This window comes from Electrophorus electricus, chromosome 12 (assembly GCF_041902795.1).
Source record: "Electrophorus electricus isolate QZ-2024a chromosome 12, ASM4190279v1, whole genome shotgun sequence".
In the NCBI taxonomy this organism is placed as follows: domain Eukaryota; kingdom Metazoa; phylum Chordata; class Actinopteri; order Gymnotiformes; family Gymnotidae; genus Electrophorus; species Electrophorus electricus.
Window position 1 is genome coordinate 6,522,228 of NC_137508.1, and position 27,519 is coordinate 6,549,746.

At 48.0% G+C, this 27,519-nt stretch overlaps 1 protein-coding gene across 5 annotated transcripts in view; it reads right to left on the minus strand.

The window, feature by feature from the left end:
- Positions 1-27,519, minus strand: part of smap1 (small ArfGAP 1) — a 69,768-nt gene that overhangs the window by 1,167 nt on the left and 41,082 nt on the right. For all 5 annotated transcript variants that reach the window (XM_027022955.3, XM_027022954.3, XM_027022957.3 and 2 more), the window contains 4 exons: positions 14,470-14,548; positions 10,291-10,418; positions 2,685-2,913; positions 1,716-2,047 (listed from right to left, as the gene is read on the minus strand). In XM_027022955.3, coding sequence (XP_026878756.2) covers positions 1,716-2,047; positions 2,685-2,913; positions 10,291-10,418; positions 14,470-14,548 — 768 coding nt within the window. The remainder of the gene's footprint in view (positions 1-1,715; positions 2,048-2,684; positions 2,914-10,290; positions 10,419-14,469; positions 14,549-27,519) is intronic.

The window sequence follows — 27,519 nt, forward strand, 5'->3', positions numbered from 1 at the left end:
CTGGATGAGAACAAGAGGTAGAGAAAGAGACAAAAATCTTTTAGTACACATCTTGAGCTTTAACAGGAGAGAGAGAGAGAAGAATGAAGGCAGGTAGCACAAAGGCAAACATGAAAAACGTGCTGCAATAGGGAGAAAAGAAATCGAACTGTTAGCAAGCAGACCGTTTCTTTCATGTGCTCGGAATCCTTCTCTTCCTTACTCCTCAGGGTACTGATCTCTCCCTGCTGTCCCATAGGAGTTCATTTTCTGTCTTCCTGTGCTTAACTCCTTAATTCCATCGCTTTTCATTGCGCTGTTCCTCGGCCCTGGTTCCCCATCTTAAAGTCTCACCCTTTCTCCTAAGCAACTGCAGGCCTCCGCTCTTACCGATGAGTGGGAGGTGGGAGGGTTTGAGCCTGGGATGCACTTATGACTGGGTAACGCGCTCAAAGAAAGAAGGAAAGAAAGAGAGAAAGAAAAGAACGACAGGGAAGAGAAAGAAAAGAAGGTGCAAAAAAAAGAAAAAAAAAAAGTACACCTTTTTTCCACATAAATGTAAACTAGTTCTTCCCTCAATGTGCATGCACTAAAGGTGCCTGCACCCAGCTCATTTTCACACGTTTTATGTTCTCCACACAATAGCTTTCTACAGTTCGTGCACAAATTTCACTGAAAACCGAGAATGAAAAATACTTAAGCCCCTTCCTGAGGCTTGCCATTTCAGGTAAAGTCACTTTCTCCGGGAATTCATCAAGCGGTTTTGTAACTTATTTAGGTCTGTGTTTCTTCATATAAAAACGGATGTACTGCCAGATGCCTTTAACTCCAGGACACGCACTGGCACAAAGAGTCACCGGAGTGAAGAGGCTTTAATTAAGGGTGTGTGTGTGTGTGTGTGTGTGTGGCATGCTGGATTGATTTATGATATGTAATTAACCTCCTAGAGGCTGGGCCCTCTGGCTCTCGGGTTTGGCGGAAGGAGCTCGCTGGGGAAGGAGGCAGCACAAGGTGGGGGTTGTAAGCTGATACAAGCTGAGAGGTTCACATCATACGACCCCCCTTTTAATGAGGCGCGTTCAAACGAGAGAGGACTGAAGATTAGATTCTGCTAAAAGCTTTCTAGCTTTCTCCAGCAGGTCTGCGACAGCCAGGTATTTACAGCCCTCCGATGCCTAAAAGGTTGGATGCATTTCATTTCATGCGCGAACAAAATTGGTTTCAGAAACATCTATAGTTTTTTTTTTTGAAGAGCCCTACAGAGGTTGGCTGGTGTTAGAGTGATGGTCCACCCAGTTCAAACACCGTGTGGACATCACACAGCTCTGCTGATGTAGCCATCAAGTGGGTAAAGGAACAGTGCTTTGAAAATTTGAGTTGCTGTGCATCAGCTAAACCTACAGTGGGAGGCTGACTGATAAAAGTGGTGTGTTAAGTCTCAACACAATCTCTGGACTGACACATAGGCAAAACATATGAGCATTACTAGTTTCTCCCAAACACCTCCCTGTTTCTCACATCTTAATTATCTGACTACTTTTTAATCATGAACCATCTCTCTATGCGGTTAAGTGTGACTGAGTAGCCCCCTATTTTAAATGAGCAGTATGTGCCGCCAAATATACCAGCAATTGCGTAGTCAATCGTTCTCAGCCCCAAGCAACACCGAAAAAAAAAAAAAAAAAACTGCAGAGAAAGTAAATCAATAAGGGCAGAACTGAGGCAGAGATGTTTACCTGTCCCATACTCCACTGGGTCTGCTGGCTTGGCTGCATGGCATACATGTTCTGAGGGGGCACCACGCCTGCTGGCATGGCTCCGGCCTGCGCTCCCATCATGCCCGGTGCCAAGCCCATCACTCCTGCCTGGGCGTTTCCCATAAAGCCGTTGGGCATCGTCATGCCAACCATCATGCCAGTGTTCTGGCCCATCATAGCCCCGCCCTGGCCCATGACCGCGCCCATCATGGTAGTGGGAGGCATGTGGCCACCCATCCCTGGGAAAGCCTGGAAGTTAGCTTGAGGCTGTGCAGGAAACTGCATCTGAGATGCACCAATGAACATAGCAGCTAGGGAGAGAGAAAACATGCAGATCAGCTGGAAAAAAACAAAACAACAGATCCAGATAAACACCCTCACTAGGGTTACGCACATAAGGACAAACGAACAGCATGGCAGACAGCAAGCAATGAAGGACAGGCAAAAGGAGCGCATCGATCCACGGAAAAACACACACCCAAAAGGAAGCACAGGCAGCGTGTGCACTGCTGCGTGGTCCCGGGCCCAACCCTGAGCCAGCGAGGAAGGAGGGGAGGAAAGGCGCAACATGAAGGGGTTTATTAAAAGGCTATGTGAGGGTGGAGAAATGCCAGAGCCCTGCCCACGCACTCTTCCAGGAGGCAGGGACTCTTAAGAGTATCCTTGTGCTGAACCATGCACCGCCTGAATTATTGATGACTTCCATTAAGGCATGCCACCCACCTTAAGGGACTTGAGGAATCTCTCACACACACAGACGCACACAGAGCCACACGCATGACTGCAACTCCATTCCAGTTTCTTTCACTCGCACATACATAATCAACCTAAACTTGCATCAAAACCCTTGTGACAGGCACCCATCACTGCTCCAACACTGGCTACTCGTCGCAGACGCGGGGCGCTGTGGGAGGAGCGGTGCAGAGGCTGTGGACGTGGGGTGTGTACCTTGTGCGGCCTGCTGTGGGACAGTGTTGGATCCATAGAGGGAGAGGATGGAGTCCTTGGAGAGGGGTTTCTTGGTGGAGTCCTCCGCCTTGCTGCTGCTGCTGCTGTTCTCGCTGAACAGGTCCAGGTCCGCTGGGGCGGGGGCGCCTCCCGCTGGCCCCGGGGCCCCGGCCGCCGCTCCTGCTCCGGGGCCTGCTGCCGAGCTCCCTGGAGCCTTGCTCGAAGTGGCCTGCAGAGAGCAGCGGAAACACTCACTTCGCTGCTCTTTCCTCTGCTAACGCACTTTATGGAAAACACCGCACGTGTCAAAGTGCTCATCAGCGCAGACGCACGCGAGCGCGTGGACGCCATCTGTGAGTCTTAAAGAACTGAGAGAACTGGGCCCTCAGCCATAAAGCACACCTGTCAATCCCACTGGACCTTGTCTCTAAACGGCACGGAATGTGAGTCACAGACACGCTTGCGCGTGCAGAACACGCAGGAAAGTGGGCTCGAACACATAAGCGCACAAGCGTGCATTCAGAAGTTCAGACATTCAGTCAGAGATGCTTAGGTGAGCTCGGGACGTCAAGAAAACTAATAAGGCGGAAAATCTAATGAGCGCAGCATGCAGAGTGAAAAGACCAAAGTGTGCGAGCTGGTAAAGATAGTAACACATTTATTGTGCAGAAAGAGAAGAGAAACATTCACCCAGATATATGCAAGGAGAAGGGGTTCATCATCTTCAAGTGGGAAACGACATTAATTGGGGTGCAGCTGTGATGAATGAACTCAGGATGTGAAGACACACTCCAAAGTTTACACAGTGCACACACAAAGGCACGATTGGCTGAGGACAGAACGCGCAATCAGCGTGCCGCTGTGTGTGTGCGCGTACAGTCGGTGTACCTGCACCCATTGGCTCAGTTACAGAGGCATGATTGCAGCCTTCCACTCAGCAGGCTGTTAGCAGTAGGACTGAAGTCTCTCTGGTCACGCCGTGCGCTCACCGAGATCCGTTCACTTTAGGATACTCTCCATAGTGTTATTTAAATAAACCCGTATACGATTCAGTCAAACCAAACGGACGGGGAGGTTGTTCAGGGAGCAGGTGGTGCTCTAGTGCTAGCCAAAATCCTTGCTGAACGTGCTAGAACTGCCATTTTCTGGCCCATAAACACCCAGGTGCCCGCTAGTTGTAACGAGTTTTCATGAAACTATTTTTTTTTTTTTTTTTTTTTTGAACACTTTTCTACCCATGACATTTAAATGCAGTGCAGCAGCTTTAAGAACGTGGATGTGATACAATAGCGCATAACTGTGCTCAGGTAATTGTTGTATTTCTCCAAACAATCCACACTCCCTATATAAACACAAATGGCATATATACACAACATATGTGCACGCCATTTCTCCCTTTGTACGGACAAAATGTTCCTGACAAAATCAACAAGCTCTGGTCATTGATTAACTGTAATCAATCGTTTAAACTTTGCTGAAGTTTGTCTTACGTCCACCAACAATGCTACTACCTTTAGACTTCTTTACAACACAAGGAAGGAACTCACAAGTTCTTCACAAGACCAGGCGCAAAGCCACATCACGGCAGGGAAGGGAGCGCCGCTGAAGCTCCGAGGCTATGCTAGGCGGCTAATTACTACACCCTTCAACTATCCTCCAGTCTCTCACCAGCTCATTACTCAGAGGCATGAACCCAGGGGTGAAGGAGTGCCAGCCAGCCAGAGCAGAGCGGGCAGAGAACGGAGGAGGAGGAGGCGTGAGGAGTGAGGGTGGAGAACAGGGCGGAGGAGGAGGAGCAGAAGAAGGGAGAGAGCCTCTCATCACACTTAGATGGAGGTGTTGCGTGCAGCTCTGCGTTTAGGCATGCAAGGGATCACCTCTTTCCAACGCGCCTGATAAGAGCAGACCAGTGCAGCCAGGCCAAAACATGCCTGACTCATTAGTCTAGCGAGATGGCCTGCATGCAAATGGACACCCGCACGCACGCACACCCACCCCAAACCACATACACACACCCCCCCACTCAAACAACTACACACACACACAGCTTCCAGTCAACCTGAATTTATGTAAACCTGCTTTATGATGGTCCGATGTTAAAAAGCCCTATACAAATAAAACCAAAACTGAACTGAACTGGACACACGAGGCTTGTCGCCAAAAACGTGTGAGTATTCTTCTGTCGACTTGTGGAGGGTGTTATGAAAGGAGCGTGCACAAGCCCACACGAGCCCCTCCCTGTACTCATCATGTGACATTTGAGGAAATCAATCAAAGGGGTCCAACAGTGGGATGGGGAAAAGCTATTAGAATGAATAATAGATGAGGTGGGGGAACCAAGACCACTGCTATGTGATTCAGAGAGAGAACTGTTCTCATTCTTCTACTCTCTGGTGTGCATGTGCGTATGAGGAGATTTTCACTGCCTATACATTCACACATGGCTGAAGACGCTCTCAGAATGTGTGATTACAGATATAGAGTGTAATCTCGTAGGGATATAAATATTCAAGTGATCCACCTCTGTGGAATTAAACAACAAACATCTTGCACCAATAAATATTCCTGCGCATTTACTCCCACAGGAACACAGTGACACACATGTAGTGACACACAGTACTGCACAGTGTTTCCCTGACATTCAGAGGAGACCATAAATATTCCAGCTATGACTCCAAACACCTCCAATCCCAGTACCAACTTGTACCCTCACTCTCTCTCTCTCACACACACACACACACACACACACACACACACACACACACACAGAGAGAGATTCTTCTTGCGAAACAGAGGAGGCTTTGTGTGATTAGCAGCCCCACACAGATAATTAGCACTCCGGTGATGCAGAGGGTTGGGGTGGGCGAATCCAGTTCCACTCTGCCTGGGAAACCACAGACAGCCCCGCTCAGAAAGCCAAGAACGAGGGAAAGAAGAGAGAGAATAAAAGTGCTCGCTAATGACAAATGTGCTTGTTTGGAATCACTGAAGATGATGGTTCGCAACAGCGGACACACCGACTGAGTGCCAGGCAAGATACTGACACCATCAGCTCCAGCAGCAGAACAATGCAGCACGCTGGTGCTCGGAGACTAAGGAACACAAGTTAGCAAGGCTGGCAGCACCCAACACTCACATGGAAAAGAAACGCTCTGAAACCCCCAAGCGGCTCAGTTTAGGCATGGACACTTTACAAGATTCGCAAGCAGCATTTAGTGCAGCATCTCAGCTAATAGATGCTACAGTATAGATGCAAACATCCTCCAACACCTCTAATCCTGTATGGCTTCAGATCCGCATGTGGAGCTCTCTCGCTTTAGATCTGCACTTCAATTATCCCGGAGCTTGCGTCACACTGACTCGTTACCATATTCAAAACCATTTGTCCGCAGACGCCCCCAAAACATTCGGGAGACAGAGAGAGAGTAACATGACCCTTCTTCAACACTGTAGCACTGTGCGCCACACCAAGCTAACCTTTAACATGCACATCCTATTCACAAAGTCAAGGACACTCCTCAGGCAGCTTTCTTCTGTGAAAAGGAATTCACACACACAGACACACACAGACACACACACACAGACAGACACACACACACAGACACACAGACACAGACACACAGACACAGACACACAGACACACAGACACACAGACACACACACACTCACTTATTCGCTGAGAAAATGACAACTGCTGGAATAATTAAGGCCAGTTCACACAGGCTGGGAAGAGATGAATTAAGAAGCTTTGGCCCTACTGTCCCTGAGTCTTGAAATATGTATAAATGCTCTTGAAATAGTCCAGCAATCTGCATGTGTTCAAAAGTTCCAACTACCTCACAGACATGCAAAGCAGCCTATTTTAAAGCCAACGCAAGTTAACCTGGCCAGCGGCGTTTCAGAGAGGCTGGGCCAGACGCACTCCTCACAGGACACGTCACTGGGGCGAGTGTGTGGATGACCACAGAAAACTGATCCCATCACACATCCACTCCAGAGAGACACGGACTCTTGCATTCTTTGGTATGGAGAGTGACCAGCAGAGCAACTGTGCTGGAAACAGTCAGCTTAATAACAGCATCTCTCAGAGTCTCCAGTAGCCCCAAGCCCAGACGACAGGCCGATCCCTTTCCACATAACAGACATCATTGTAGTGACACAAACACTACAATGAAACCAGGCCACTGAAAGCCCCAAATGAAAAAGCCAACAAGCCAACACACTATCACATACACGCAGCCAGAGAAAAGCATGGATATAAGCATGGATGTACTAAATTGTTGATAAATGAAAGCGTGTGCATGGCGGGGGATAGCACAGTGCAGCCAGCAGGGCTGCGAACGGTGCACCCAGGTGCCCGCCGGAACGCCGCAGTGCCAGCTTCCACGCATGCTGAGTCGCGGCGGAAAGCAGGCAGAACAGCTCGGCTTTCGTTAGGCCGCGGTCATACTGAGAGACCATCTGCGCCGGGGAGGTGGGGGTGGGCGCACTGCAGACAGCTTAGCTCCGTGCCCGCTGGAGCCTGCGTGGACGGGTATGTGAAAGCGCGCACGCACATGACACAGAGGTGTTTACTTCTGTTTAGATCCGTCCCTAGTGTGCTGTATTTTCACTTGACGGGCACATCTGAGCGTCTGTGTGTGTGTGAATGATTTGTATACAAACACAGCCGCCTAACTATGGTTCAGTGCCATCGAGCCCGTATGCTCTCTGTACCTCTCTCTGTGATGCTGGGTGTGTATGTACGAACACACATACGGGATGCTTCTGTGTCATCTCCAGCTGTATCATGTGTGGTTTCAGGGCTTGGTTTGTGCACGAGCAGCTCTGGATGAACCTATGGCATGCTGGACATGAGCTCAATGTGACACGGGACCCTGTAAGTAGACCAATGCCTGCGCTCAGAGAGACAACGCTGCCTGACCCACGATGCCAGCCATGGGCACGGCGCTGGAGGGCCAGGCTAGCAGTTCTGCACCCTATCAGCACCGGATGTGCTCTGCTGCCACCACACCGCACCAGTGTGCAGGCATGGAGAAACGGAAAGGACTTTGTAATGAGTCCTAATCCTAAAACAAGAGGTTCAAGAGAAGCTACAGGGTGTTCACGAGTCGAGACTTGTGCCATACCGCCAGAATACACAGCAGATAATACTGAAATGAGGCGACTAGCAGGCCCTTCAATAAGAAAGGCGGTTGGGTTGGGGTGTCTAATGAGGGAAGAATATGCTTCGCTACTTGAACTTCATGGGGTAAAACAGCAGTGCAATCACGCAGCAAGCATGCGGCAAGAGTTCTGGGAAGGAAAGGGCTGTATGCAGTGTGTGTGTGTGTGTGTGTGTGTGTGTGTGTGTGTGTGTGTGTGTGTGTGTACACGTGTAAAATCTCCTGGGAGAGCCGAGAGTAATGGGAGTTGGAGGCAGATGAGATGTGAAAGGAGGCGAGTGAGGGAGTAGATTAACATGCAGAGGCTGGAGGCGCACGGAGAGAGCGGGGAGGCGACACCCTGGTGGTCTCTCATCAGGGCTTGAAAAGAAAGGAGCGGGTGCCCCTCCCTCCGCTCGCCTCCTGTGTGAGAGTGGAGAGAGTGGTGTTTCAGGCCGCCAGCCAACCAATCACGGTTGTTTGGCATGATCAACAGTTCCTGAATGCAATCGCTTGGTCCCAGGAAGCGGTGGTGCACTTGGGGTCTGGGAGCTCAGTGCTCCATCTCACACCTGCTCCTTCCCTGCCCTCCCCTGGGCCCTCTCTTTCCGTCTACACCACAAAGAACACAAATCCTTACTCACGCACAAGTGTAATCGTATTGCCGCAAGCAATGCGTCTTAAGACACGCAAAAACAATAAAAAACCCAAAAGCAACAATAAAAAAAACCCCCCCAAACAAACAGAAAAACCCCAAAAAGTGCCTCCAAATTGGTTGGAGTGGCTTACGTGAAGCCGCAACGCTGACACGTCCTCCGTGTGATGCTTCCGCGCAAACAGCACACAGGGTGAGAAGAAAGGAACGCGTCTGCTACCTCGAGCAGCCCACCGCATGCCGCCACATAACGATGCAGGAAAGAGGCGGAGATGACAGCCTGCAGTTTCACCGCTCAGCTCCGCACACACTCCGCGCACACCCTCACCACATTACAGCGGGTTAAATAGATATTGATGATTGTGGCATCGGTAGCTCTCCGGTCATTAAGTAGCATTTTAGATTCCAGTCCTCGCAACGAGCATTTGCAGGCAGGTGGTCTCGTGTGACAGACACGTGCGTGTACGTACTGTTGCGCGTTTTTTTTTTTTTTTGGACCCGCTCTAGCTGGGTTCAGAGGCGCTTGGTTACTAGGCTGCTGCAGTGGACGACGCTGGCGTCACCGCTTCTGAACCTGCAGCCAGACTGTTCAACGCTGATTGAAGTGGGAGAGGCTTTTGTTGGAGCCGCTGGTCTCCTTCCCACTGTATCCAACACATCTCCGGGCCTGAGGGGTCTGGAGGCTCAGAAGGCGCAAAGGTGCAATGGGATCCGGGGGTGGGGGGAGATATCGGGGTGCAGAAGCTCCCCCAGATCAAAGGCAAATTGCTCTTCACGCCACAATCCTCCTGAGTGCTTGCCAAGCACATGCGCATAAAGTTGGAGATGCACGCTGGCCAACCAAGGATGCGCAAAAGTTGCAGAGGTGCCTCCAGACTCTAGAGAGGCTGGCCCCGCCCCTGGGCAGGGAGAGGCAGAGCAGGGTAGGGGAAGTCCTCTCCTCTGTCCCCTACTCCTACATCCCTCTCTCCATATCCCACTCCTCCTCCTCCTCCTCCTCCTCCTCCACGGTCTCTTTCCCCTTGCTCTCAGGAGGAGCAGGCTAAATGTCAAGTCTCTTACATTATTCGCAGTGCATGTTCTGCCCCTGGCAGACCTTACAAATCAATCCTGTCAGCTGTAACCAGAAAGATAAATAAAATCATTTTTGTTTGCAGAGGAAATTAAAACAACCCAGTGTGACCTTTTGCGCCTCCCCCTTCCACAGCAGCTTTAAGTGGGGGGCGGGGCAGGGGAGGATTGATATGATAAGAAAGACAGATGCCAAGCCGCCTCTTAACCCTGCAGTGCAAGTGGCCCCTCTGTGAACCATGATCAGCGATGGAGTGGGCAAACAGGAAGTGAACAGGGAGTTGATTTCCTGTGTGTCAGAGAAAAGGGGAGCTTTGTCTGTGCTTGTTGCCACTGAGGTCAGTTCAAGATGGGGCCCTAGGGTGGATAACTGCCATGTGAATATACTGCTCTAGCTTTCTTTAGCTCTGATTGACTGACAAACAAAATTCAGTCAATTCAGTTGATTCTGACTAAGCTCAGAATTACGAGTGTACAGTGCATTCAGAAATATCACAGGGCCAGAGTGATCTACGTTCCCTGCAACTACAAAATGAAAAAAGACACCAGAATGAATGGGTTAAAATGCTGGCGAGAGGCTTCTGCGCTTGTGAATGCGTGTTAAATTGACTGAAGCTTGATTTTTTTCCTACTCTGAACATAATGTTTATTAAACAAGTTATCAGGACAGGGGTTGGTAGGCAGGAGAGGAAGCTACAAGAAGGCTATGTAAAAGTGCACAGATGCCACTGTGTACCTGGTTTGTGTTGGTGCTTGATGGCAGAGGGTTGGACACCATTGGTCCGAAGATGTCTAAATCATCACTGATGGGAGGAGCAGCTCCAGATCCCGCCCCTCCGCTAGATGTGTTGACTGCAGGAGCATCTGAAAGAGAAATGAAGTGCATAAATACAATTAAAACAGTCACAATAAACACAATATAAAAGACCTGAGCCTATTGTTTTCTCAAGATAGGGAGAAATAACACAAAGGAGAGAGAGTGAGTGAGTAAGAGAGAGCAAGAGAGCAATAGAGAGACTGAATTTCAGTGCCCGAGGAAGCTTTGGAAGAGAACACACTTAACAAAATTCCACATAATTAAACACCAATTAAAATGTGGTAGCTCAGTGGTTAAGATACTTGACTTGTAATCTGAAGGTTGCTGGTTCAAGTCCCACCACAACCAGTGGTGGTCCCTGAGCAAGGCCCTTAACCCTCAAGTTGTCCTCATAATTCTAAGTCGCTTTGGACAAAAGCGTCAGCTAAATGCCGTAAATGTAAGTATGGTGTCCATTCGGTAAGCATGACGACACTAAAAGCAATAACAATCCGTGTTGGTCCTGCAAGCAGAATTCTCTAGTAATGCATGAAAAGCAAAACACAAACATGTGTACAGTGTAATTAGGTTGATTTCTACCTATTGAGGAAAAAAAATATCTAAAGTTTTGGATATATGTAAAATCCAGTAATCAAATTATACTCAAGCATGAGGTACTTAACTCCAAGAGCTGAGCCCTAAAACAAGTCCCCTCGCTCAGCTAGTCCTGAGCAGTCTATCTGGAAGCCTGAGACAATCAGACAACACCAAATCAAAATTACAGTGCTTTTAGGCCCTAGACAAAATGAACTGGCAGAATCTCTCTACATAGTCAGAGGCCCACAGACACACACTCAGTAAAAGAAAGTCTGTATGGTGGTGAGGCCAAGTTGCAAATCTTCCTTCACTGTGAAAAATTAATTCCAACACTACTATACTTTTTAAAAAAAAAGAAAAAAAAAGAAAGAAACCCTGAAAACCATACTCTCAAATTTTTAAGTTGTTGCACCCTGTGAAAAAGAATGAAAAATAAATCTAAAAGCCGCATATATCACTGCAAAACATGTGGTGACATTCTACTGCCAGAAGGAGACACAAACACAAACGCTTTGCCCCGTTGCCTCCAACGGTTTTATTGGCGGTGTTGTATTTGCAGTTATCATTGCTTACTTCCACCCTCACTGGTGTTATTTTGTTAGCAGTGCCTTTATTGCTATAACGATATGGATGCTATCATTTGCACCAAGAATGTTCAATAGAATTAGGATATTTCATTGTGCATTAACAACTGTATCTGAGACAATCCAGGGCTCTAGACTGCATCTACACGCAGATGCATGAGGACCATTAGTCAGTTAGCAGTCCAGTTGCAGTGCTTTCAAAGACGAAGCGGTCTATAGCTGACCATTTCTAAAATAAACAAAAGGTGAGGGATACCAGTGAGAGGTCCCGACTCAGACAACCGAAGACACGGACGCACCGACCGAGTCAGGTAAGGGCGCGGAACCATTTAACCCACCACCGTCAGATTCAGCTAAAAGCGGTTTTATTTGGGGAAAAAAAAAACCTCCACTAAACTGCCTGGCGCACTGCATTATTGATTGCATGATACAGCAAGAATACTCAGGTTTGTACAATTTCTAGGTAGAAACTGTAGGTTTGTCCTGCGGCAGGCGGCAAAAATAGACCCAAAGCATCTTTTTATTTTTCTTGCCTCGACCATTACTGCTGCGGTAACGGTGCGTTTACGCTGGTCAGGTGCGGCGACCAACAATCTCAGCGGCTTTTTCCCCAGGCACTGTTCCAAATGCAGCGTTACAGTGCATTTACATTGGTCCGACACGACAAAGCAATGCAACCTATCCGATTCTTTTTCAATAAAGAAGTATCCGTCTCGCCGGACTTGGCCGTGTGCTGCACGATGGGTCCGGCACGTCGAGTCGGTGCGATGGAAAGTTGAGCAAACTGAAACGTATGTAAATAAATCCGACCAAGGCGACGGGTCTATCCGTTCAGAAGAGAACTGCGACTGGATGACGGACGGAGCAGCTGAAGAGGATGTAGCCGTTAACGTAACTGCGAGGCAATGATACACACTTGGTCACCGGTTGTATTATCGCACTGATATATTTATTAAATATCTTGTATTTATTATGCATACCAAACTAGTATTCGATGTTGTTCACAATGAAGCGAGAGAAAGGCTGAAAGTTCGTGAAAAGGCTTGCTGAGACACGTTACTTTAACTTACGCTCCATGTCATGCTGAACGTAAGGTCTAGTTTGCCTGTCAGTACTATAGACTACGAAACGATAGACCAGCCTCTGGTGATCTGTACAGTTAGCTGGCCTGTTAGCCACTTCACTTTTTCGCCAGTACGTTTTGGTGTTTTCTTTTAAAATTATATAATAGTACAATACGCATTTTGTGAGCCACCGTTTGTAGTAGAAATATAACGATAATACTATTTCACAAATATCAAGTCTCGAATCACCGTCAGCCTTTACATCAATTCAAAACTAGGGTATACAAAGGAAGACAACATCAACATACATGGATTAATGCTGCCTGTACAACAGCAACAACAACAACAACAACAACAACAACAAAAGCAGCCAAATAAAGTGCTGATGTGACCAACTGAGAAAGACGATAGCACCAGCACAGCCAGTGGAAAATTAGTCTGGAGCTGGCTGACTTGAGTTAGTGGGCTGAGGCTGCCTGGTCCACGACTCCCCAATGGGCCCCTAATCTAACTCACTCCTTCCCTTAGTGTGAAGGCCAGAAAGGAAGAGTGTCTTGGCCATGCCCATCGGGTGTGGGAGAGCTTCACATGCACACTTCAGCTTAATGACAATGGAACAGTTACGCACCTTTAGGTAAGCCTAGAAATATGCATGTGCGCTATATGAGCTGTGATGAGGGAGCGGAGTGCTGAGAAAAGATCGTGCAACTTTGCATGTCCGTCTCTGCCGCTGCTTGCTGACTGCATCCGCAAAGCGCTGAACATAATCAAACTCGTGAGAGACCGCACCAACTGCAGACAGGCGCGCACGCGGACCCTGGTGGGACGTTCAAATGCACTTTCTCTTTCCATTAAGCTGAAACAGTGTCTGAACTGTGTGAGTGCTTCATACAAAACAGCCACTGGAGAGCTATATTTCCAGTAATACTCCCCCCCCCCCACCCTCTTAAAGTTGATAAAATCCATGAAAATACAATTTATTTTCTTCTAGAGAGCACCCACACAGGCTTGGGTGGGTGGGGAGGCAGTGGGTGATGTAAGCGTTCTGTGCTCATCATGCATCTGGCTGCCTCTCGCTGCCAAGGGAGACAGCCATGTGTGTAAAGTAAAACACAAAAGCAAGACACATGGATCTGTCTCTGCATCATCACACTTCTTCCATCATCATCTCCCAAGCTTCACCAAACAACAAATTCACAGACCCAACCACACGCACACCCACACACACACACCCATACCATGCACACACTAAATAATCACTCTTTGCTTCTTCCACTCCCCTCACCTCCATCACTCTGCCGTCTCCCTCTCCTACCCCGTCAGACGTCACAACAGTTGCAAACGAAGAGGGAGGGCGCGAGAGCGAGACAATGAGAGGGACAGACAGTGCGCAAGCAGGACAGGGAGCAAGAGGAAGATGGGGAGAAAGGAGGCAGAGTGAGCACAAAGAAAGAGAGGGAGATAAAAAAAAAAAAAAAAAAAGACATTTGAGTGCAGTATAGCTTCAGGGATCCGAATGGTTTTCATTTTCCAGAAAATAACAGAGTATCTATTGGGCTCAGTGATCTCAGTGGCTTAAGCAGCCTCTCCGATCAATGCAGGGATGATTTGGTCAGCTGAGTGCTCTCTCTGTCACCCAAGCACACAGGAGCAGCAGTGCCAGCCAGAGTACACCATTACAGGCTTCAGGGAGGGCCAGTGATGGCCAGAGACTCCAGACCATAAACCCGCCGTCTGCTTCAGGATCAGGGCTATAATTTCAGTTCTCTTCCTGAGGCCATAACCTCCGCCGCACGGGCAGGAATGTTACTCGGCAGCCAGACCGGCTTCACTCAGAGGTGGGGTAGATGAGGGATTGATTATTTGTGTCTTACCAAGGCCTAGCAGGTCGATGGAAGGCTCCGCACTCTTCTTAGGACTGGCTCTGGAGTCTATTTGAATATCCTCCCTCTTCTGTAATAAACCGAGTAACAGAGAAGAGAGAATGAAAAGACTCAGATTCATTGGGGTTAGCATCATTAATGTCACACACACTTCCTGAGAACCAGACAATAGACATTTGGTGCACTGAAATTACTTCAAGGTTTTCTACCTTTGGAGTTTTCATTTGAAAATGTATGGTGCTGCAGTGCCATGAATACTTAACTGAAATTAATTCATGTAATCGCATTTTCAAAGGAATCCTGTCTAGTAGATGCTAAAGCACTTTAGCGCTCAACTTCAAAGGTGTTTTTTCAACCTCTCTGATTTGTGACTGGACACAGAGTCCGATCCTGCTTTGTGATTGGTTGTGAGGGCCATTTCTGGGTGAGAAATCAGACTAATCCAGGCTTAACTGCTGATCGATGAGAAATGTGGCAGAGGATGGATCAAAGCCTGAGAAAGGCCTTTAAAAGCCATTACACACGCACAAACACACACATAACCCTCCCCCCCACCCAAAGAAAAAAAAAGGGAAATGAAAACAAACAAAGAATCAAGAGCAGTCCATAACGGGCAGTTTCCAGCTGTTATTTCTATCATGTGGAAGCCAAAAAGAAAAGAACCCGACAGAGGAGAAACATTTCCAGCAGCTGGTGCTGTCACTAGTGAGTCAGAACTCCAGTACTTGGCATCTGCCTTATTAGCACAAAAAAAAGAGAATAATAAATATGATTTTGTATGGATGTGTCATTCAGCTCCATTATACACCCACTGCTTTTAAAGGCAAAAGGATGTGACAGAGTGATAGAGAGACAGGCCAGATAGAATACAGTCCTCTAATGAGTAGCTGCTACTGCTGACATATCACAAAGCTTTTAGCCAAGTGCATTATGGGTAGGCTTTTACACCCTAAGAAGATATGTTGTAGCTAATTAAGTTAAGATGTTCACAGTCAAAGACACCCAAACATGATCTTCTGTTTGCCATACATGTAAGTGTATACACTTACAAAGTGTGTGTGGGGTCAGTTTAATGACCACAGCCCTGCTGTTGGCTGGAGATCTGAAGACAGCGGAGCACTCAACCCAGTGGTGACAGGAACACATCTAACAGCTCCAGCAGCCCTGCTGCTGACACTCATTTCACCACAACCCCCACAAGCATGTCAGCGTCACTGCAGTGTTGAGAATGGTCCGCTACCACTGGAATAATATCCTGTCAACAGTGGTCCCGAACTGACCACTGACGGAGTGAGTAGAGGGGGGCTGAAGATAGATATTAGATACATGCGCATGCATGCCTGCACACCCCCACAATTTTAAAATGAACAAATTAGATCTGGTATGTCACAGGGATGAACTTCAAAGCTAGCAGAGGATGTCATTATTAGCCAACCATGGCTTGAGGGGACTGTACATCCTTGGGTAGTGCCATCTGTACCTGACCACCTTCATTAATCATGTTAAGCAATTCTGATGTTACCCGTAGAATTGCATACAGAGAATTTTACCCCCCCCCCCCCCCAAAAAAAAACAAAAACAACCCAAACTGGCAAAATGTTAAAATCCTCCTTAAGCCTGTACTGAGCCTTGTGTCACACTCGTGACCTTTACATTTTCAAACGCTGGAGCATAGCAACGTAGGGACTGGGAGGAACCTTCACCTGTCCTTCATAACCAGAGGAACAGGCCACCAGGACTGAAATTGGTAGTACATAAATGGGTAGCTTTCTAGGAATTATGCATTAATCCATTCTTTTATACTTTGTGACAACAAGACATACACACATACACACACACACACACACACACCTAAAACCTCTAACGCCTGTAGACAATACATTCATCTGCTATGCAAGTGTGTGGCTCGGATAAAGGAAAGTAACTAAATCAAGACAGACCAACAGACAAATCCACAAAAAGCAGACGTGCACACACACACACACACACCCCAGCCATCATAAATGACTAGTGCTGGCTTTGCATCACTTTCACTTCTATTCATCTAATCTATAAATCTGGGCTCCCCATTGCTCTACGTGCCTCGAGTGCTCTTCCTCTCTCTCTGTGTCTCTCTCTGTCACCTGCCTGGGCTACTGAGTGAGTGGCTGTGAAATTAGCTGAACTCTGAGCTGTGTCTCATGGGCCTCTCATAGCAAGGTCATCCCTAATTCATGAACACTTCCCTTTGATGGTGGAGTAATTCCATTTGGTTCACCCTCGCTCAGGCTCGCCACGCCGTCGCCCCGCAAACACGATCAGAGCTGGAGAGACGCACAGACGCGCTCCCATGCCACCCTGACGGCCAATCGCGTCGCCTCAGACCAGGAGGAGGCCAAGCTCAAAACACTCACCGTGCCGCTTGACGCAAGTTATGCTTTGTAGCCAGCCGGCAAAAGCCGCCTGTGTGTGCGTGTGTGTATACACGCGTGCGCTGATGGAGCAGTAGTCTCATCTTTTACAGCTCATTCAGGAGGCAAGGCAGGCTGTGTTGCATTGTTTGGATCTTAACAGATCAAGAGCTATCCAAGCGGGGGATAATACTCGGCAGTGTGGGACGAGAAAGAAAAATATGATTTCTTGAGAATCGAAACTGTAAACAGGATCTGGCGTCCTCCCGCCAAAACATTGCAAGTGTTCGTGTATGCACGCGTGCACACGCTCCTAAACACCTCCTAAAGGAGACTGAACAGCATAAACAATAAAACGCAGAGTAACACACAGCAGCCAAAACGCACCGTGAGCAGGACGAACACAACAGAAGGCTTGAAGAGAAAGATGGTCTTGCTAAATATGGAAACTGGCTATAAATGACCAAAAAGTACCAAAAGCCACCCGGACACCGATTAAACAACGAGGGATACTTCTCACATATGCCACGTACAGCCCTACACCTGGAGGCCACACCATGGCCGTGCTACTCGGAGAACATCCATGGGGCAAAAACGCTCTCCAACTGCAGACCTCTTTGGAGGTTACATGCGTTACGCAGGTATCAGCAGCAGGTTACTCCCTGTAAACGCGTGAGCGGCGTTTAATAGACTTGTGATGATCTGGGTCGCAAAACCAGCTCCAAGCTTGCCAGGTCAGTAAACAAGAAAATTCTAAGATTCAAGTACGAAACTGAATGTAACACACAAAACATCTCCATTGATCTTCATCAACTCCATAATGTGGAGTGAGAATGATGACACTACAGGAAAAAAAAAAAACAAACAAGGGGGGGGGGGGTTGGGAGTGCCATCTAGTCGGTGTGGGCTTGCTCGGGTAAAAGCATAAACTATAAAGGCTAAAAAAAAAAAAAGCACATGATCAGTTGAACTCTGCCAGTAATTTCCGGCTCTGTGTTCTTTTCTGCGAAGGGAAAAATGCTAAAGGACGAAGGAGGGTGGAGGTGGCACCGTACAGTTATCGCGTTACACTTAGTCATCCAGCTGATCAGTGATGGAACCGAGGCCCAGGGGGGGGGGTCAGTGACTCCATGTCCCTCCCACCCGTCTCGGCTGCCTTTGTGCCCTTAATCCACGGTGCTGGAGCAGGGCTCCGCGTGCCAGCACTCGCTCTGCGCCGGTTTGGAGTTAGCGCTGCTAGGCTGATGGGAAAAAGGAGGAAGAGGAAGTCAGTGAATCGTCAAAGGCCAAACTGCAGACTCAGTGATGGCTGGGGGGGGTTCTAATAAAGCCAACAGTCACTGCTGGGGGATCTTCCACGCTATTCCATGGAAACGGCATAGCCCATAGGCTTCCTGAGTTCTCGCTGTGGTTCAGAACGAGGACAGTCAAAGCAAGAACTCTTTAAACCGCTTTATTGGGGTTTTGTACGTGCCTGTACGGGTCTCTCGCCACGTACAAAGGTAAATATTTTGGAGGGGCCGGGTGTCACCGATCAAAAATAAATACTAAAACAACATCGGAGGCAACGCGGGCTCATGCATACGACAGCGTCATGGCCATCAATAGCAAAATTCGGCACTACCGTTTAGGGCTCATGCAAACTGAAGTGCACCAAGCCTCTTAGTTAAGACGACCAGCACTGCTGTATTCAGAGTGAGCTCTCCGTTTATTAACTGGTGCGCAGCGAGAAGCGATGCGGTGGCTCTGTTACGATGGCAAAATGACACAAATTCTGCATAGCAAATTCAAACCGCGCCGATGGAGTCCACGATATAATCACACACCGAAAGCCAACATTCACGCCCACACATCCCTAGCCAAACTGCTAGGAAATAGGTTTTGTAGCGCTAACTAAAAGAGTCAAAATCCTTGCATTATTTTCCCCCTGGAGCTGCTGTACTTGATCCTTTTGACAGTGCAGGAAAAGCACAGCAGAGCAAGTAGAAGAAACAGGTTAGAGCAAGAAGGTCAACCGAGGTCTTCAGCCACTCAGTGCACTGGTGCATAAACACAATCGCAATGCACCGTCATGCAGCTGAAGGCTCTTTGAATTGGAGGACATATTCCCTCTAATCCCGGCAGTGTGAGCACAGTTGTGTGTGTGTGTGTGTGTGTGTGTGTGTGTGTGTGTGCGCGCGCACGCCCGCATGGTCAATTTTACTCTGACCCACCCCACCCCCCAGATGTTTTCAATGTACAGGAGTCAGCTTCATTAGCGGAGTTAAACTTCACGCACATCCACTGCCTCGCCATCACGGCTGCAGGGAGCAGGGAGCCTCTCCTGGCCAGCCTTCTGTTCAGACGCTCCTACCCATCCATCTCTCTCCCACCCTGACACCCTCCTGCATTAGCTCTCCATCGCCAGTGTCGGCTGTGGTCGTCCTGAGGCCCACAATCTGATTACGAGGCAGTCGAACCTAAATAGGTTCCGGCACATCTGTATGGAATCAAACGCAGACGGCACCAAGTCCCATTTCTTGCCTAGCGCCATCCTGTAATTTCTGTTCATTGATTTTGGGTCATGGCTGTGCAGTTAAGTGATTTGATATAAAAAGAACTCGTCTTAACCCCGCTCCCACATGGTGGTGGTGACTTCAGGCGATACAATGGCCTGAAAATTGAGGCCATTTTATGCAAATTTCTTCGCCAACACATTATCCTGCTCCTTTTCACTCATCTCACATCTCTTGCAAACTCTGTAAATTAAATTCCTATTTAGCTTCTGTCATCTATTTGAAGGTTGTAGTCTCTCATGCACAGCACACAAACGGACAAACGGCTAGCGACGGTTTAGTGGGCGCAGTGAGGATGGGAAATGGAAGATGAACTCTCCTGTACAAAAGCGACGCACGCCTCTGTGACACTCTGTGCCCATGCGCAGCCTCTCTCCACCTGTAACTCTCTCATAAGCACGCGTGGCTGCAGTGTGCACTCCCAGGGGCAGGGATGCAGGCCTCTCCAAGCTTGGGCTCCGACCTCGCACGCAACCTCCCCCGGCACCTGCCCAAATTGTTTCTGCAAAGGTCAGTCGCAATGTTCAGCTACCGATGGCCTGCCAGCACGAATAAGGAGAACACGACTGAGGCTAGACCAAAACCTTCTCCAGAGAGAGAGGAGGAAAGCAGTGTGCCTACAGAAAATGTATTTTTCTGCTCCGGATAAATGCCAGAGCATATCACACCATCTATTATCTTCAGCAAGTCTATTAATGATGGGGGGAAAAAAAGTCTGCTACAATAAATAGATTTTTTTTTCCTACTCATAAAATGAACCTATACTTCTTCCATGCAGACAAATAGAAAAGACATTTTAATTCAAGATGATATCAGAATAAATTGAGGCCCAAAGTGAATTCAATAGCCTATAATATCTGGAAGGTGTAGAAAGCTCTTAAACACCATTCTCCCACTGGGCTACAGAGTGGTCAGAGGCTGATTTCATCACCTCCAGCCAGAGCACTCTGAAATGGGCAGCTACCTCGACACCTTGACGTGCTAAAATAATGTTCGTGCAGAGCAAAGATCAATGCAAAAGAAATTTGGAGGCCGTGACGACATTTAAAAAGATGTGAAGAGTGGGACGATGGGAAACCGGAGCAGAGAGATGTTACTGGTGACGAGGAGGGAGCTGTGGGCGTGGCCACCCTTTGAAGGTGCTCGTCAGGGGGCGTGGCTGCAGAAAGGGCTCACTGGGGGCAGGGTTTGAGGCAGTGGCTTGCTTGGAGACAGTCTTGTAGAAGGGGGCATCTGTCCTCACCGTGTTGGCAGAGAGCTCCGTTATGCCCCACCGGCAGCCTGCCTCTGACCCGCCTCCACCAGATCAGTTGCTTTTGCTGCATCAAAGCAGTCTAGTGTTTGTTCACAGCGCACCGTTAACACTGGCAAACATGGGCTCTATTTTGTTCCTTATTAAAAGTACAACAGCAGCCACTTTGCATAATGCAATTGGATTTATTGCTGCTAAGGGCAGGCTTACGCGAGGGCTCCGCCCCAACCACACAGGAGGCCGTCTGCTCATTGCCGTATGGGCCGTGCAACAAAGCTCCTTTGAAGTGTGAGTTTTCGTATCAGGCGCTTTCACGTGCTCATGCGTTTTGGTAACAGGCTTTGATTTGTGTGGGCGCTTTTAGATCATGAATTTGCAGTGTGTATGCGCATTACCATCACGCACTTTGGCGTGCACTTATGCGTTAATATCAGACACTTGGCCACGTGCATGCACTTGTGTGCGCGTTAGTATTGGACGCTTTGCTGTGCATGTACTTTAAGATCATGCGCTTCGGTGTGCATGTGCACGTTAATATCAGACATTTCGTCTGTGTTAAAAATCAGGCATTTTGGGATGCGCTTTACTGACATCAGACGCTTTGGCGTGCATGTGCACGCTAATAACAGGCACTTTGGCGTGCGTGTGCGCTTAAGTGCTGTGGGCCCTCGCTGGCTGCTGCCGTTATCTGGCTGCTTGTCAGTGAGTCTATCACAGCACAAAAGACTCACACTACGGCTGCTCAGCTCCCGCCTGCCAGCCGCCGATAAACTTTTTAATTAAGACTTTCCATAAGGCCTTATCTTCATCAGGAAGCCCTCCGCTAAACTGGAGCAGTTGCAGCTCCGAAGCCGAAGGTGGATCTCATTGCAAGTCTTCGGAGGACCGGCGCGATCGAAACCCACAGGCGCACTCGGCACCGCTTCAGGCAGGCCAGGACAGGACAAGCTTCACACAGCTTGCGTCGCACTGCCAGAGAGGATCTGCGTTAGGCGAGGGGAACCTTTCAAGCTCAAGCGGCCCGCGGCATTCGAAGCACATGCAAACATGGACCACGCAAATACGCAGCTCCTCACAGCCTCCGTTCAACAGAGCGAGCACGCGGGTGTGCACGCAGTCAAGTACACGCCTGCGCACTCATGTACGTGCACGCACGCACGCACGCACGCACGCACGCACACACGTTGAGGACTGTGTGCTCTCCTGTGGCTATTTGGGAAAATGGTGTGAACTAAATCTCTGCTCACCCGCCACTCTAAGTCCAGGCAATATTGATCAGGCTCCCCGTAGCAACATTATTGATCGGCTGTTTGTGGGTGTGTGTGTGTGCGCGCGCGCGTGCATATGTGCGGTGCTAAGCCAGGACCCTGCTGCCCGGTGGAGAGATGGTCATGGCCGGTGCTTAACAAGATGTCTAGTTAAGATGAGGTGTGCTGTTTGTCAGAGGACAGTGTTCATTAGGGTTAGGTTACAGCCCAGTCCCACTCACGCGGCCGGCCAAACGCACAACGGCAGGTCTGGCTGTCTGCGCCTGAGGCTGCTGCATGCTGCTCAGGGCTGGAGAGGGTGCAAGGGGAGGGTGGAGCCATCTTGGGTCAGTGACATCACCAAATTGCATCAAGCAATAATTTCAGATGTGAACTATTGTTAACTGCTAATCGTTATAAGCAGTCCCCAATCTGATCAACTCATTATAAACTTTTGTTCCTACTGGGGTTGCTGTGTGGGTGGATGCGAGTCCACAAAGCTGCGGTCCTCTCTCGCTGCTGATTTATGCTACAGCAGTAAGCAGGCTGCATGCCGGCATTGATCTGCACATTTACTGGCCAGCTTCTGCCTAGCAGGAGCTTCACACTGACTGATATCAAATCCTCCTGTACACTGATGAGTCAGTCTCATGGAAACAGTCCCTTCAGTGTGTGCCCATACGTATACAGACATACCCTCCACGCACGCATGCACGCACCATGAAGACACCCTTTCATGGGATTGTTTCGTTTTTTTGTGATGCTCCAAAGCACTGGAACACTTGTACACACAACTACACAAATGGAAAATGTTTTGGATTCAAAAGTGAACCATGCTTGATGGCGCATGACCAGTTTTTATATATATATATATATATATATATATATATATAAAATTTAAAAAATGTATGTCAGGCAAGTTTATTTGCCTGTTCAGGCCAGTGACAGTGTTTCCGCCAATGAGAGTCACGAGTAAGTTCACATGTCGTGCTAATTGGCTGAAGCTGGTTTTCTCAAAAATGACACAGATTTTAGAAGACAAAGGGCCTGTTCCATTACAAATGCACCCTTGCACCCCTCATTTGTGCATGCCCACTTAGGTGTGCAACGCTGGGGGTATCCAGTCTCCTTCCCCCTCATAAGTCTGCATCAGACCACTTTTTTAATTTTTTAAATCAACCGGATGTAATATGTACTTGATAAAGGCACAGGACATGGCTGGCAACCAGTAATTTAAAGATATTTCTATATAACCGCCTGTGTCCTCGTAATGATGTTCTCCCATCTGGTTGATAAAATGCATATGGTGCTTTAGGTAATCTATTTAAGGCCATTCACAGCTTCATTAGGGTATACAGCAAACAACTCGCTCTCTGGTGCTTTGGCTTTAGCGAGTAAGGAGAGGCCTGTTTTTCATGTCATGTTAAGGTGAAACAGAAAAGCTGAGCAGAGCAGAAGAAAGGCATTCACAACCAAATTTGTCCAGCACATTCTTGCCGTTATAAGGACAAAGCGAAAACGGCAGCAACTGTTCAGCTCAGCATAGCGGCAACACACGGTAAATGGCGTGTCAGCAGCAGCGAAGTATATCCATGTGTAGGGACGATGTATTCCGCAGCTCAACTCTCCACCGTCCGACGCCTTTTACCCGACCTTCGACAACAAGTGTACGCTTCAAGGAGAACCTTATTCCTTAGGGCCAGAACCAGGACAAGGACAGATGCTAGCTAGCATAACCTACATTTCACGGCATTTATTAAATAACGCTTTGCGACATAGGTTATTAACTTCGCAGGCTAGCCTGCAGTGCTGAGCGAATTGCCTATCCAAGTGGCTGAAGGTTAAGGACTGAACACCAGGAGTCGGTGTTATTCTTCATTCTCTCTCAGCGAGATGAACATACTTGGCCATGTTTTGACAGGGCTCTTTCCGTGTCACAGAATACGCCGATAAGCAGCAAATGTTTTGTCAAAATAAGGAATGTCAAGGTTTACTAAATTTAAATCCACTCCAGAATTCAAAAGGTTTACGTATGTAGGTCAAAAATGCGGAGTTCTTGTTTGACGCGTCTTCATATCCACAGAAAAAAAGACCTCTAGCGTTTAACTCCGCACTACCCAGGCATGTCTTCCTGTTTTTCAACGCGACTGTATGACTGTCATGAGTGTGTCGTGTCTAGATTCCGATTTAACGTTTAACTCAAGAGTTCCTTTAGTGCATGGGGAAGTGGCTGTCTAACAACTTCAGGAATCGATGCTTTTCTTTGACTTGTTTTCTGCAAGTTTGTGTGTGTGCACGTAAATGGAAGCCATGCATCCTAGGCAGTCTTACAGATGATCTCTTTTTGGCCATTTGCTGACTAATTCATGGCAGCTCTGCTGAAATCTCTTCCTGCTGAGGGACTGCTTCCTCCTGCTTACCTTCCATCGTTTGCATTTCTCTTCATCAAGTTTTCCTCTTCTACCCATCTCCACTTGTCTGCGACTTTCATTTTAGTCTCCCACTCCTTTCCCAGTCCAAACCTTAGACATTATTTCAACCCCTGCCAGTTATTTCTCTTCACTGTATTAGATGCTGGAAATCCAGGGCTTTGGTAATAATACTAAAAAAAAAAAATCCACCTTGTTATCACCATAGAGACATTGAAGGAAGCTGAGCCTGCCCCTCCAACACACCACTGATTAGCAGAAGAGACCTGGCACACACGCTCGTACGTGTGCCCACCCACACACCCCCACCCATCCTGACAGACATACCCTCCCATGCCGACAGACTCACACATGCATAGAACATCGAATTACATATTTCACACAAAAGATATGCAGGCCTGGAAAGAAACTTCACATAACCAAGTTTTAAAGTTTGTGAGACCGAGACAGGGAAGGTGAGAAGGTTCAGTGCCAGAGCAGAGGAGAATAAAACTCAGAGCGTGAAGCGTGGCCAGCTTGATTAATAACTAAACACAGAGCCGAGTAGCATGTGGCCTGCTAGCCTGTGGGAGCGCAGAGCAGGACACACTCGTCCTCTGGAACACTGTGTGCACTTCATACTTATCGCGGGTTGCACGAAACACTGCTGTGCGTGTAGACGAAGCCCTTCACCGCTGTATCAGAGCTGTACCTGCGTGTGTGTGTGTGGGGGGGGGGGGGGCAGTGGAACAGATGTGCTTCTACTGGAAATGAGCATGGTCAAAAGTAGGATAGTGAGAGTGTGTGGGATACACAGGCACACGCGCACACACACACACACACACACACACACACACACACACACACACACACACACACACACACACACACACACACACACACACACACACACACACACACACACAGCACTGCGTGGCCTTGAGGATGAGGACACACCGACCCTTAAAGTTCCATACTCTGCACATGCGGCCCAGTGGAGGTTTCACCATGACCCCGTAAAATCGCACACTGCCAAATGCCCCCCCCCCCCACATCCACCTGCCTCTCTATTCCTGTTTCTCTCTCCTTCATCTTTGCTGGCATGCACTCCTGGTGCACTGTGTTGTGTTCCTCATCACTTCCGCCTCTTGTGACCACTCCCCCTCCTCCCAGAACCTAGCTGCTTTCCCATTGCATTCTCTCTCCAGGCATTTCCCTCTCATTGGCTTGGTTGCCTCTTATCTGTCTCCCGCCATTCCCGCTTCCTCGTCCTCCGTTCCCTCCGTCTGCCTCTTCACCTTTTCCCTCAACAGTCATCTTTCCTGCAAGCCTTCCCCTAAATGCAACTCCCTCCCTACCCATCATCTTCCTCCTATATATGTGTGCGGTACAGACAGTGCCCCAAGGTCACCGTTAGCCTACATTAGACACAGAGCAGAAAAGAGAAGAGAATGGTCATTAGCGTGTGACCAAATTCCGCATTATCTACCGTCCTGAGGCTGGAGAGTGAAACAGGGAGAGTGAGTGAGAGAGAGACAAACAGAGAAAGAGATAGAGAGAAGGAGGACGCAGAGGGAAAAGAGGCACGATGTGATTTTCTTTGTTGTTGTTGTTGGCAAGTTTTCATTTCTGTGTCAAGCCACTCAGTCCAATGGGTTAAATTTGATTAACAAAAAGAGGATGGAGCCGGTATCATTTTCTGGAGGAGAGTTCCTTGCACTACACAGATGCTAGCAAGTAATAACTCTGGTTTTACAGGAGGGGTGAAGGTTTAACTTTCTGTTTAGTACTGCAGCTGCAAGAGGTGATGAATCCGGATCAAATGGAAAAACAAAAACAAAAGACTTAGTATCTTTAAGACAAAACTGCGTTTGTGTGTGTGCTACACGGATTATTGCTGGGGCCTGAAATATCTCATCTGCATTAATTATGCATTTCACCTCCACAAGACTTCAAAGGCGAAATATCACCTGGCACTATGACGCACATTATTCCAACCTGGGCAGCGAAGGCTGCCATCGACACTCTTATATACACATCCGCAAGACTAGGTGCATACAGTGTGCGCTGTGTCCATGCTCAGAAATCACAGCTGTGGGCATTACAGCACATTTCTAACGTCTACGCTGCGTATAGTCGTTAAGACTACGGCCACGTGCACATTACGCACACAACGTGAGCACCCGGCTTGAGGCTATTAACATGTGAATGCTGCCACTTATGTGCTACCGTGCGGGAAACCTTGAAAACACTAGTTTCTTTTGAAATACTCTATGAGCTGACATTTGACTGGAATCTAATTGAGGCCAGCCTTCTGCCAGTGGAACTTCAAGAGGTCGTGCCATACACAGAGACGCCTAGCTAAAGAAAGATCAAAGCAGAACATCCTTATGACCAAATATGATGATTCCTTTAAATATATATTTTAGACTCATTAAATGTAAGCATGAACAGTTAACAGATCATACAGCATAGTCTCAGCAGTTATGCTATGAAAATTAACAGTACATTCTGTCAGCAATTTGGCACAAGAAGGTCTCTCAGCCTCAGGCGAGTCAGTTCTCAGTTTAATTAATATTGCCTCTAAATATTGCTAAAAATCTAACATCGAACCAACTCAGCAGATTTGCCTTTTAAAATATTTTTTTCAATATGTAAATAACCTATGTGATGATAAACATTTCCTTTATTTGCTCACATTAATCCAGGTGATGAACAGATTTCAAATTGACCTGAGAAACATGGTCAGTTATTGTGTTCAGGGATCTTGATGACTTAAGGTGCAGCAAGGGGATTAATTAACCTTGGTTTTAAGGGAACAAAGTGGGGAATGGACTCTAGGTGTGATAAAATGTTTTTATGTTGCCTTTCAAAGCATGTCTAATCTTCTCAAAAGGCAATAAATGCATTATTCCTCTCTGAGGGGAGAGGTATTCGATAAGGCTGACCGGAAATGTAAATAATGCAAGGGCACTAGAGACAGAAGCAGGCAGATGTACATTATTACGTGACAACCCAAACAGAGTGACCAAAGGGAACAGGAAACAGACATTTGCCATCTGAGGAAGAGCAATCAAAGATGGATCACCAGCGGAGATTTGACGTGCATGCTGCTACCCCTGCAGGAACAAGGTCACCCCAGGCTTGGCTGCATTGATCGCAAAGTGGATCAACATCAGATTTAATTTC